This window comes from Phalacrocorax carbo, chromosome 1 (genome assembly GCF_963921805.1).
Source record: "Phalacrocorax carbo chromosome 1, bPhaCar2.1, whole genome shotgun sequence".
In the NCBI taxonomy this organism is placed as follows: Eukaryota; Metazoa; Chordata; class Aves; order Suliformes; family Phalacrocoracidae; genus Phalacrocorax; species Phalacrocorax carbo.
In genome coordinates, this window is record NC_087513.1 from 216,033,106 (window position 1) to 216,047,178 (window position 14,073).

Genomic DNA, 14,073 nt, shown 5'->3' on the forward strand with positions numbered 1-14,073 from the left:
GAATATTAACAGTACTGGGTTTTGTTAGATGTCAGTGACTAATACAGCTCTGTTGTTCCCAGGGCCTGATGTTGTTGTATTAAGCACTTTTGCTATATAGCAGAGATTAAAAGCCACAAATATATATATATATTTTTAAATTTTAACCTTATTTTTAAATGTTTTTAATCTCACTGAAATGAATTTTTAAATTAGAGTGCGGTATATTTTTATTAGTGTAGTTCCATTCTCACCCTCACAATTACTCCCATTCGCCTCAGCTGTCACCGCAGCTGCATTCGCATCCAACTTTTCAAAAAAAATCTCTACATTCTGTAACCAGAAACAGAAAAAACGCCCTTATTGGGTAACCAAAGGAAAAAAAAGAGTACCCTTTTGAATCAACTTTGACACAGACAATTTTTTAGGTATTTGACAATTTTATAGGTATTTTTCAATGCAATATAAACAAAGAACTACTTCTTAAGAGTCCACTTCCCTCAAGCACTGCTTCTGCTCTCTAGCCTCACTGTTAGACATTATTCAGAGCTTTGCTTAGGCAGCGTTTCCTGACTGTAAAAAAAGAATGCTAACAGCACGCTCTCGAAATTAAAATCAAATCCATTAGGTAGTGGGCCAATTTCAGCTCATTACACTTAGAGTAATCAGAAATGATGCTAAAAGTCAGCCCAAGATAAGACAGCCAGTAACTCCAGGGTGTGGACTTTCCCTTTTCTTCAAATTAAATCTTCAATATCAACTTCAAATATAAGCATTCTATCTCAGACCTGATTTTAACCACGACTGAGGTGGGGAGGAATTGAGTGAAATCGGTTGTAGCCATGTCGGCCACACACAAGATACATCAAGTTATACAGGGAATTTACAGCTTTGCCAGGCTCCCGCTTGCATCCGCTGAAGGTGCCCTTGTCTGACGGCTGCTTTTCTCCTCAGCAGTAACTCCTAATACCTAATACTTTATACTCTGATAAAATTCAATCATAACTTTTATACTTTGATAAAATTCAATTATAACTTTTTTGGTCTATTTAGCTTCAGAAAAGTTCTGTTTAAAAACAAACACTTTACTCATTCTCGGTGTTAAAGCTCAGACTAAATACAGAAAAAGTAGTGAATTCTCTGGACTTGTTAGTTTGGGCTTAGTTACATGAGGGGTTATTTTTTACTAACAGTTTACACTTAATGAACTTTTTTGTATTTAAACATTTATATCGAACACCAAATATTTCTGTTCAATCATTATAAAAATAGAATATAACATTATTTAGAAAACTAAGGAACTTTAAAATATTTAAACGTATTCAATCCTGAAAAGGTTTTAAGTATATTTTAAATATTTAAGTAAACTCAGTAGTAAATGCTGAAATGTGTAAATCCCTCTGCCTCCACATGCATGCACAGAAACCTGCTAAAATGAGTCTGAGTCCTCATTCCCATTGGTAATATCTACCTACTTTCAGACCCCTGAGCGCTTGCAGAGCTGCAAAAACACACCTTGAGCAAGCAAGAGCGAGGTCCTTCTGTAAGTGTAGCTTGTATAACTGAAACAGCTTAATACAGGCTGCTCAGAAATGCCAGATATTCCTCCGTGTATGATAGTGAACTGAAATTCATCCTTATTCTCACAACCTATCCATAAAACTTGTACATCCCAGTAACGAGGGGTGAAACCCCAAAACTCTCCACTGATCACAGTGAGGCCAGTCACCACTGGAATAATCTCCCCAGGGAAGGGGTTCCCTCGGCCACGTTGGGCACCTTCAAGAGCCGCCTGGACAGGGTGCTGGGCCGTCTTGTCTAGGCTGGGCTCTTCCTAGAAAGGTTGGACTAGATGATCCCTGAGGTCCCTTCCAGCCTGGCATTCTGGGATTCTGGGATCTCACTGAGATGTTGTTTTTCTGCAAATTACAGTGAGAAAAAAGCCTTCTGTTCACGTCGATCAGCTGTCATACAGTAAGATTTGGCTACGTTTTTCCCTTGCGTGCTCAAAGACAACGACAGCAGCAGAAATGTCCAGGGAAAGCCACAGTCACAGGCAACGTGGAGATAAAAAAACAGGAAAAAGACCTCAAAAGTTTAGTGTCAGCTTTTTGCTGCCATTATCCTCCCACACTGTGGCTGCGCTTGTTGTCGCCTGGCTCATTTTCTCACCTGATAACAGACGGTTCAAGGAAAAAGAATCTTTTCCAAACAGGAAACAGAGAAAAGCTGGGTAATTTCCGTTATATTTTGCCCTGTTCTTGTGGCTCGGGCTTATCTGTGGAGCACGGGGACGGTATGTTTTCAGCGCGATAGATTTCTGCGGATTTAATAAATATCACTCGCCTCGGGGGAGGATGTTTGATGATTAAACTGTCACTACACTGAATACAGCAGCAGCCTCCGCGTAAGGTCAGCGGGTCCTGACTGGTTTTTCTTGTGAGGCTAAAGGTATTTCAAAAGACTCTCTTATTTTTTCCACCTTGCTGGTCGCAAAGGCCCAACCTATTTTGCCAAATCATTCATTGAAAGGGTTAAAGCTGGCTGGAATTTATCAATAATTTCTTACGGAAAACTTTTAAAACAAACTATTTCCTTGAAGGATTTTTTTTTTTAATTTAAAAACCTTTTTTTTTAAAAAAATACGTTTATGTCAGTCCAAATTAACTGAGAAACTGGAACAATCTAAATAATTTAGTAAGATGAACAAATGTATAAAGTTAAGCTCAAACCAATTTTTTCTAGATAATGGAAAATAGTTGATTGATGTATTTTGCAGTGGGCTTCTCTTCGTGGACACTCAGGGGTCTTCGTCTCAGCCAGTGTTAGTGTGATGTTGGGGAAACAAAAACCCTGAAAGTTGACGGAGAACCACGTCACTCCTACCCCTCTTAGGAACAGTCTCTTTTGGAGGCTCTGACTGAGCACGTTGAGAGTATTTTGAAAGCGAATTGAGCCGCGGGTTTTGTACCTGACTCAAGGATCGCATGGCAGTCCATTCTAAGCTATTCTTTGGCAACAGCTCTCCCCTCATAAAACGAAATTGTGAGACGGACCGTGTAAAACTAGACTTTATAAAAGCATTCAGAGCTTTTCCTATAGCCGAGTTCCACATCCATATTGTTTATAAGATTTTTCTTCCCTACAATATTCACAATTTCATGCCAGTATTATTGAAATGCTCCAAACTTTGACCCCAGTCACCGTGTGTATCAGGTATTTAGCCTGAAGAGAGGCTATAACTTGCTCTTGGAAAAGGTTAATATTAAATTTGATTACATGCATTAATCACTCCACTTATGTTTCTCTCAGTGTTAGTCTTTGGTGTGAAAATTATCATGCATAACCCATAAAAACTAAAAGCCAACTGATAATCTCTGCCGACCATCTACAAAGAGAATACGTGGCAAAAGAATGCTTGATAATTGCTCTTCAATTAAATGTTGTTCGATTAATTAGAAAACATATGATTTCTGATAAATTCAAGACCCTGAGCAAAAGCCCTCATTCTCTTGTATTTATTGACTGACAACGGTGAATGTGTAACCTGCAATTGCCCAGGTAGGGTCCTGTTAGCTGAGCGTAATTCTATGGATCATAAAGAAACCTGCATAATTCATTCATCTTGTGAAAACCAGTTACAGCACAAGCAGCTAGAAGCTCAAAAAATGCCGTGCGATGAAGAAATGCAGTCGTTCTGCAGCCCAGGTGGGTTAGCCGAGTAAAGAAGTCACTGCCTCTGAGGCACCGAGACAGCTGTAGACGTGAACCACCCATTCACTGCCTTCTAAAAAGCTCCTGAAGTCAAGCAGTACAAGCAGCGCACACGTACACTGCCAGACCGCACAAGTGCCATGTCAGAGAATCATGTAATTCTTAATGCTGAGGAGTTTAATAAGAGCGAATTACAGTTCTACTTTACATGGGGATAGCCCTCTGGAAAAAAGAACAAAATTAAATTAGTAATGGGGCCGCATTTCAGCAGCGCACACTAATAGCCTCCGGGTGTTACACGAGCTTCCCCACTCACATTAGTGAAGTAACCAATTACACACAGCGCTATCTTGAGCTGTGAAATTTTAATTCATGGCCCCAAAAGATCAGAATATCAATTACTAATGTTGTGCAAGTGCAAAAGATAAGCGTGAAGCCGATCCCCACAAATAACACAGCTGAATTGCTTCTTCCTTCCTTACCTTAAATCTCATTGTGGAAAAAGCTTTTATTATAATAATAATAATAATTATTATTATTTTATATGTATCTTACGCATTCTGTTGCCACCTCTGCGTGAGCGTGAATTCAGCATCCTGAGCACAACACGAACGCCAAAGGCTGATCATAAATACTACCATATACCTCTGCTATAGTCATTCTCATAGCACTGACAGGTGAGGGCTCAATATCCACCAGCTGAACTGCATTAAAACTCTAGATGCAGAGATTGCACAAGGATGAAAACACACAGCAGCAAAGGTTAGAAAGGCAGGGCAAAGACAGTTAGAAAGATTCTGCTCACTGTATTAAGGGCAACCGAAAAGTTCACGGAAATAAGTGGCTCTATACAAAGGAGCTGGAAGAAAAATCAAAATCACAGGCTGTTAAAATGGAAAGACAAAGGGAACTGGGTTATTGATGTTAGTACGGCTGGAAAATCACCTGTACGTATCTGCTACAAGGGTTCTTGAATTTAGCCACCGGAACTGGAGAGAGCAAGACATTTCTGCCCAAGTCAGTTTACTAATGAATGCAAGTCATAAAAAGCCACACAGATCAACTTTTTTAAGGCTCTAGACTTCTTTTGAACAGGTATTTCTTAAAATAATGTTAGCAATGTTGCCGGGACATCAACAACCCACTTTAATAAACGTGCTGTTTGGGAATGTATTTACATACTATTACCTGCTCAGTTTTAGTGTCATTAATGATGGCTTTGGAAGCAACGTACGCACAAAAGTAGTATTTTCCAAGATTATTTTGGAAGGCACTGATTTAACAGTATTCCTTCTAAAGCAGTAACTTCTTGTATGTGTCTATAGGTACTCCTTGAGTGATTTAGGGGTACATGGACACTTTATTTGGCAGAGCATCAGACATGCTGTAACCCAGTATTACCGAAAGTTATAAAGAACCTCACCAGCATGATAAAAAGCTAATAAAATGTAGTAAAAATTATGCTGAAAGCAGAGAAACCCAAGGACTGCTAGTCACAGTCTGGAAATAAAACAGATCCAGCTCTTCTGCGGGTGGCGTTGAGCCTGTTTGATGCTTTTGTTACGATTACCCACCTACTGCCAGCGGAGCTGGTAGAATCAGGCCGCTCTCCCTTTCTTTTCCAAAAATATAGCATGAGGTTAAACCAGCCTGGGATACCAGTGAGCGCGATTCTTTTACCCATTTAGAACAACATTCTTAAAAATAGAGCGAGAACAAATAAATCAAGGAATTCAGCAGGGTTCTTACAGTGTCACTGTCACTCGGTTGGAACTGGAAAGGCTGCGGTTTGTGAAACACAGAGTTCTCCTGTAAAAACAGCTGTAGATTGTAATCCCGCACCACCTGAGAAGATAACAAATGCCATTTAGAGCCGTTATTTTGTAAACTTAAATCCACGCTATCTACTAAAATCAGCACAGTGTTTCAAGCAGAGATCAAATCTGCAGCAGAACCCTGCATGCAACAAACGGAAATACAAGGCCTGGTTCCGGGCAGTCCTACCCACAGTTATTCTGAGTGACGGGCAGGACATGCGCTGAACAACAGAGACCTAAAAAATACCTGCCGTTAACCAACAAAAAAATCCCACAAAGGTAAAATAGGGGGGGAAAGTCAACCATCAGCTATACAGTATGCGGTTTCGCTCCTATTTTCCTCTCCTCTTGTGGATGATTTCTTGCACGCAGCTCTTTCTTAAGCTGAAATGTCTCATTTGTACACAAATTATTAGCTGTGGGAGCTGAAAAGACTATTTGGAATAATGCATACAAAATCAGTTGCAAAATTCGTCTCTTTATATTAAATTGCTTCCAGAGAAAACTCACATAGCTTGCATTTTCCTAAACCAAAACTAATTCAGCTACTAAATTTGTTTAATGACACATTTCAGATAGCGTGACACGTATCCCTAAACAAACCTCTTATGTCACAATTTACACATATTTATAAAATAAAACCCAGTGATTGCAATATGAGAAAATAGTATCACTGGGTGAAGAACTCTAGAGAGTATTCACTGCTTCAATTGATGAAAATGCATAAACAGCAGCACGAAATTATAAATATCTACCACCAAACTGGGGTCTGAAATGTACAGAAGTGTATAATAAAGCCGGTATTTCTCCAGAAAGAGCAGCAGCATTGTATTGACCGAGAATTCTGGTTAATCTGCACGTACAATGGTAAATACAACACGGTCTCTAACGCATCAAAATGTTGATGCTTGCGTTACCGATATACCAAACTATAAAAAATTAATCTCCAGTTAAAGAAAGTAAATAGTCCTCCAGGGCCAATAATGCACTCATTTAAAACAGTAAAGTACATAATTACTGCACCGATTTCAGCAGTTGAATGTAAACACATTGAAATGCGTAGAAAACACACAGAGAAGGCATACAGGGAGTCTGCGTTAGGAATTCCCATAAATAGAAAATTGGGAAATACTAAAGGAGGAATCATCTGCAGCTTCAGACGATGCTCAGGACTGACCATGGCATCGAGATCATTTACGTTAAACAGATCTGGTCTTCACATAGTCCTTTAGGTACAGAATCCCAGACTCCCAGGCTGGTGGGGGGTGGGAGGGCCCTCTGGAGCTCACCCCGTCCCACCCCTGCTGGAGCAGGCACCCCCAGAGCAGGGGCACAGGGCCGCGTCCAGGCGGGGGGTGAATGTCTCCAGGGAAGGGACCCCACAGCCTCTCTGGGCAGCCTGTGCCCCTGCTCTGGCACCCGCACAGCAAAGGGGTTTCTCCTCATGTTCAGGTGGAGCTTCCCGTGTTCCAGCTTGTGCCCGTTGCCCCTTGGCCTGGCGTTGGGCACCACAGGAAAGAGTCTGGCCCCATCCCCATGTTAACTAACATGTTAAATAGACTTCAAATGTTAAATATGTACCATGTGCAGAAAGAAGTGTTAGTCAGAGACGAGCATAAATGACATTATTTGCCCCAGGCTGATGCAGCTTCTTACCAGAAATATCACAGAAATGTTATTCAAAACAGCAAATGGAATTTCAGAAAAAGTTCCAAAGAAAATCAGTTTTTTTTTCCAAAAGAGAAGTGCAAGAAGTAGCAGCCTCAAATAAGACCATTCAAGCAAAAAGTAAGTTAAATTCCACCTTCATATGCTCAGTGTCAGAGGGGAATATTTCCTCGACATGCCAGAGGCACGACATGGATCAGCCCAACCTACAAGTAATAAAACCTCCAAAGCTGCACCAAACGATGCCACGATAAACTGTGAAAACCCTTCATTTCATACAGAAAACTTGGTTTTTGAGATGTTTTCCTCCACCTGCGCTAGCATTAGGTGACTGCCGATCTCCTAACCAGCTGACTACAGCACAGCCCTGCCCAGCCGAAGCAGCCGCCTCTGGCTCTCTGACATCCAAGAGGTAAGCAGGCACTTCTGGGAAGCAACCCGGCTCGTTCTAAAGCAAATATCTTTTAATTCCACCCTGTAAACAGAAATATAGTTGAGATGGAAAAAATGCAACCATTTCTGCCAGTGATATAATGTGTCTTTTCTAAACGTAGCTTGGCAAGCTTGTGATTTTGCACTGAAAACTAGCAAAGAACAGGTGAAGCATTAATAACGCACAGTAAATATTTAAATCTTTGCTTCGCTAGCAAGCTGTTTTTTATTCAAATTACCAAATTGCTAACAAATTTGTACATGTTTAACACTCCACCTGCTTTTAAAACACATGCATAGCTTTTGAGGTAGAGTTTCTACTCTGGTTTCCCCTCTCCTTTTTGAGCTGATTCCTGCAACGTGGACCTACACAAAATACTTAAAGTTCCAAAGAAAGGACGAGCAAAGCCCACATCCATGGAATAAGCCACCGATTAACGTGGTTTAGAGCCAGACACACGTTTTCAGTAGTAACGTAATACAAATTTTTCTTCCCTGCATTCTTGAACTGCAAGAAAATTGGTGCTGACGAGCTACAAACCAGTTGTAAAAATCCTGTTCAGACCTGACAGCTGTATTTACATTTTTGTTCGGTCTCCAGGCATTGTACTAACTTAGTAAAGCAGAAACAGAACTATTTTCCTCAAACATACAGCATGACGTTACTGTATAAAATAAGCCAGACCCGCAGGCTTCTGGCCACACAGAGGCTTGCAAACACAAGCCATCACAAGCTCAGCGCACGCAAACGTACGACGAAGGTACCCCTACGCAAACGAGCTGTCTGGGAACGACAGTTTAGTTAGGTGAAAGTCCCAGACAGGCAACGCTCCAGATATTCTCATCGCAACGCACTGAATACAATATGGAGAAATTAATCATGAATATGTAGACATTCTATATAAGCATATTTACTTAAAAGATTCCAAATCAGCATTCTTGGGGGAGATAGTTTAAGCTGACCTGAAAGACATCCACCACGGTAAATTATCGGAAGTTCTTTTCCAACACAAGATAAAATGCTATTTTCATTATCTTTACAGTTGCTGCCAAGTAAATTCAAAGACAAGCTAGAGCAAAGCCAATTTTTAATCCACCCCCTCTACATCTCGTCAGGTGTGAGTTAGCATGCTTGCAGGTGACTAAGGAACGTCTTAAATAATGTTGCTTCTACATACGTCCTTGCACAAATGAGCTGTTTCCATGCGGGTGGTTAAGGTACATGTACAAAGGAATATTATGGCTGCACCAAAGCAGCTCGTTTGAGCTCAATGGCAATTATTTTTGCAGATCAATTATTTAATTATCAAAATTATCCTGGAAGCAATCACGTATTCCTGACTCTGGCTGCTCGACAGAGCAAACAAACCACGTCTATGACAAAACTCTAATCTGTTTTCTCTATTTGCCATCCTTAATTCAAAGCAGAAAATGCCATAATATTTTCTTTTTAAAGTTGACAGTCAATTATTAAGAAATGATCCAAACAGTTTCACAGGGCTTTACTGTGATGGATGACTAATGCGGTTCCGGATTACCCAGCGCAGAGCTCAGCTGCAATTTCTCTTTCCAAACATGCCGAGTGAGCGTAACAGCATCTCTCGATTGCCGTTCTCTAAAGATCCTGGGCTGTGGAAATGCACTCAGGAGAATGCCATCTGGGCGGCGACAGGGAAAATTCTCCCCAAGAAAACTGTCTAGTTTCTTTTAACTTAATACCACTGAGGAGTAACCAAAAATAATAACCATTCAGTTTTGTCATTATTTTGGAAGCAAATCTTGAGCCTGGGAACTTATATATGCTGTAGGTGTTCAGTTACAAAGGATCGTTCGGTAAAAACTTACCCTGCTGGAAGTCTCCAGTAAAAACTGGAATGTGTTTTGTACAGCTTGGCATGTCTCTAGTTCAGTCCTGCTGAAAGCCATTAAATAATCCTTAAGGTGATCATATACATTTCCATCAAGAGCCTATACGAGGGAAAGAATTTGAGAAAATTAAGAAAGAAATTAAGAAAAGCAATGTCTACTTTTGTACCTATATCATTTATTAAAATTCACGGTCAGGTTTTTAAGACGCTCTATAATTTCTTTTAACACGCGCAATTCTTAGCCTGGCTAGCGACAGGTGGACATCGTTCGTTTCTGCGGAGGAGGAACGGCAGGGCGTTACCTCCATTAGATGGCACCACAGAGCACCGTAACAATAGCACGTTCTATTAAATGATTTCCATCCAGTTGTGTAATACGGCCATAGCAGAACAGTGAGGTCAGGGTTGGATACGTGAATGCGCTCGGGGAGATGTCATTTATGTCAAGAAAGGGACCTGCTAACTTCAAGGATACGGGCCGTCGACCCGCCGTGGCTCTCTTCAAGCCACGGTACCGCACTCCCAATGACGTTACCGTGCTCCAGACACACACCTACTGGCTTATTAAAGCTGCCATTTCGCATAAGCACAACGTACCTCTTCTGCGCACAGAAATACCAAATACGTAACAAAAACGTATCACAAACTTAGCGGTTACGAGAGGATGACATCAAAGTTCAAGCTCAAAAGCCCTGTTGTAACCAGAGCCGTAAAATCACATCCCGTGGCCTAGGGTGCACGGAGGTTTAACGCGAGTTCTGTATTAAGTGTGTACCACTTTGCAAGTGACTGACAATTTCATTTAATTATTCGACCCTGGATATATTTAAGTATGCATTACATATATCTAAATATATATTTATAAAGACATATTTATAAATATATATATTTAAAGATACCTAATTTCACAGGTATCCATTTAAATAGTACATTCATTGAAATCGTGTATACCAGATTCCAACAGCTTCAAGAATGCATTTCTATATAAAATTGCATTTGATTATTTAAATAATTTTGAAAAGTCGGGGGCGGGGGGGGAATGTGAAAGTGTGCAAGCCTTAAGAAATAGTTTCTGCTCCAGCCAAATCAGGCCCAACACTTAAGACGAGGCTAACAGACCCATGTAAAGCAGAGACAAATCACTCAGAATCGACGACAAGCAGCAGAAGAGATCTTCTGTGTGCAAAGAATTTTCACCAACCATGAGGACACAGCTACGGCAACCCCCAGATGGAAACCTTAAATAGAGCCATCCTAAGTGAAGGAGGCTTTGAGGAAAATAATCAAATTAAGCAACTGGAATTCTCACATCTAAAATTTTATATCCAAAATCCACTTTGTACTAAACTGTTTTCTTCATCCTCCACCCACCTTAGGCATTAAACCTGCCTCAAAGCTGTTAGCGCAAGAACTAGGGCCATCAGAAAACAGATAGGCCGCCACGCCAAACCAGCAGCAAACATGGGAATCGCTTTCAAGCCACCACAATGCAGCCGCTCACTCAGCCATGCCACCAGCTCCCCGCACCAAAGGCCGCTCTCGAGGGGTCGGCAGCCAGGGCAGCTACGCAAGGCCCCCCCCCAGCCACGTAGAGGGTTAAGGGGTTCAGTCCAGGCTGTTAAGCGAAGGAAGACGGACTGTACAGCTGGGAAAGAGCTACAGGTTGACTCCTCCAGGCTGTTACAAGTGATGTCTGCTCTGCCAAATACGCTGTTAAGGTTGGAAAGGACCCTTAAGATCATCGAGTCCAACCACTAACCCATCACTGCCAAGTCCACCACTAAACCATATCCTCAAGCACCATGTCCGCCCTTCTTTTAAATACCCCCAGGGATGGAGACTCAACCACCTCCCTGGGCAGCCTGTTCCAATGTTTGACAACCCTTTTGGTGAAGAAGTTTTTCCTAATATCCAACCTAAACTTCCCCTGGCGCAGCTTGCGGCCGTTTCCTCTCGTCCTATCGCTTGTTACTAGGGAGAAGAGAAAATGATGCTGTTAAGCATCATTTTTAAAAAAATTCTTATTAAAATAATTAAATAATATGAGCTTATGGCTGGGATGTTCATTTGACAAAGATGTCAGGAAATTCCTAAGCACAAATCCATAAAAACCTACAGGGACACACGTGCGCAGCTTCAGTTCTTGTCCTTCTCGGTGTAGGCACAGCTTTACTGGAATTCATCTTGCAGTGCACGTGTCATGAGGCATAGTCCTAGGTTAGCAGGAGGATTTTAACACCTTGTGTGCTTTTGTAACGCTAAAGGGGTGAGCCCTCAGCACCATAGCGATATGAGCGCCAAAGTCAGCATCCCATTTCAAAGGCATCTGTTTTCACATCAGAGACGCACGGTCCCAATAGCAGGTCTGTCTTGCACTTTCAGAGCATACAAAGGATGTATAAAATTGCCGAGACTTGGTTGTGCTCTCAGGAGAACTCCTGCACGACTATGACAATCCTGAAACTCCCCCAAAACGGAACTTGTGGATTTTTATGATGGAGCACAGGGGTCTTTTCCAACCTTAATGACTCTATGACTCTCTTCCTAAAGCTTTTCAGATCAAACACCGGGCTGGAGCGCAACTCTGCTAAAAAATGTAAATAAATAGTTTAAACTCGGCGAAGCAATTACAAATGCTCAGTTTGCAAAGCAGCTGTGATTTTTTTCATTCCAGCATGCCATAAATGAGTATTTCAGAGCTGGCTCCCCCTGCCTTCGTATCAAGCCCATATGTTCTTTTTATGTTAAACCCAGCAGGAGGGGTTCATGTCGTTTAACTTAAGACTTCTACAGTGCAGGCATCTACGTTGGAGTGTCACTCTAGGCCCTTTTTAGAGTCAACGGAGAGAAGTTGGTACTTCTGCGGTGCGATTCATCTCCCTCTAAGATAGATGGCTAAAATAGGTCAGATGAAATGCAGCATGCTACGTGCCTCTTCCCCTTCGCTGACCATAAATAGCGCCCGGACAATTAACTTAGATATAACATGTCTATACGGTGGTCATATAAAGCTGAGTGAGACGAAACCTATCTCAACACGTGTTTATTCTCTGCAACTATTACCTATTTACTACTATTCACCATTAGGAATTAATTAATCTACAGCTGTATTCTGTAGTTCTAGGACTATAAAAAGCTATTTAAATAGTAATGTCATTATTTCCCTGCTCTTCATGCAACGTCCACAGCACTCAAGGTTTGTGCTAAAATGCCAGAATATGCCCCCCCGATGCGATGTAGAGATATCTAAGAGAGATATAGAGGAAAGAACATCAAAGTAAAGCGTGGCGAAACATTAGGAAGCATACAAATCTGTCAGCATGTGAAAAGTGCATTACAGCCCTTCTCCTTTCATTAATTAAAAGCGGTTTCAATACGATGAAGTTCTTAAATACGGATGAGAGCTGCCAGAACTGAAGTTATGAAACTCACCGCAATACAACACAGGCACGTTTGTCAGCCAAGTAAACCCACGGCTACGCGCGCAGCTCCAACACATGCTAAAAAACTCATCGTTGCACAGAAAAAGTGACAGTCCCATCAATAACAGGATTAGAGAGCTCGTTGGTTACAAATGGCTTTCAGTGATAATGTATCTTATTCATTCGATAAAGTGGTAATTATTATATCAAGCTGGATATGTTAATATTAAAACAAAAGATTTGACTTGCTGAACTATACGATAGAAATTAGCATTCATGTGGGATTTTTATAATACCTAATCTGAATCTCATTTACTTACAAAAACTCTGACCCAAAGCACTGAACATGACAATTTAGGTTTGAAATAAAAAGTCTTTTCAAAATTTCTGATCACACAACCTGAAGAGGAAACTGGAAAAAACCCCCTAAACCCCAACACACATTATTTCAGTACAATAGCTTTTGTTCTCTTTCTGAATCTCGAAAGATTACGAAATCACTTACTGTATTACCATCAGACTGAAAACCTGTCGTTTTCCAACCTCAAAAGGAAATCAAGGTTTCTTGTTGGTTTTTGTTTTTTTAAATCTGGGATCAGAACTAAGATAATACGAAGTTAAGTACCACAGAATTACTATTTCCAAGGACAGAAAAAAGTCGATGTTCTTTAAGAAATTATTTCTTTACATCGTAATTGTCGTATTAAAGGTGAAAAATTCCCCACCTGAGTCCACGCTTCAGCAGATAACGGCTGAACAGGGCTGACAAAAATGGAAACTGTTAACAAAGGCAATGGATACACCACCAAATTAAAGTGTAATTTTATAAGAAATAAAAAGAATTTAAAAAAAATATATTTTAAAATATTTATAATAAAAAGAAAGTCTATTTTTATGAGAATTCCTATATATTATTTCAAATCAATAAAATGACGGGGGGGTGAGAACATTTTTCTGATTGCCACATAAAGTTTCAATATAACACAACATAGTTTTCCTAGGAACAAAATTTCAGTCCCCGTTTAGATCACGATTTTGAGGAGGTTTTTCTTTTTTAATTAAAGAGAATATATTAAACACTGTAGGAACTAACTTCTATTCCATTCATAGGGGCTGGCTTTAATCATTCTACATTCTATAAAGATTTCCTCAAAAGCTAAGATGCAAATAAAA

At 40.6% G+C, this 14,073-nt stretch overlaps 1 protein-coding gene across 2 annotated transcripts in view; it reads right to left on the reverse strand.

Annotated features, from left to right (window-relative positions):
* Positions 1 to 14,073, reverse strand: part of FCHSD2 (FCH and double SH3 domains 2) — a 167,480-nt gene that overhangs the window by 37,978 nt on the left and 115,429 nt on the right. Inside the window, exons 9-10 of one of the 2 annotated variants that reach the window (XM_064441554.1) lie at positions 9,456 to 9,578; positions 5,443 to 5,538 (exon numbers count right to left, since the gene is read on the reverse strand). In XM_064441554.1, coding sequence (XP_064297624.1) covers positions 5,443 to 5,538; positions 9,456 to 9,578 — 219 coding nt within the window. The remainder of the gene's footprint in view (positions 1 to 5,442; positions 5,539 to 9,455; positions 9,579 to 14,073) is intronic. The other variant, XM_064441555.1, reaches the window with a different exon arrangement.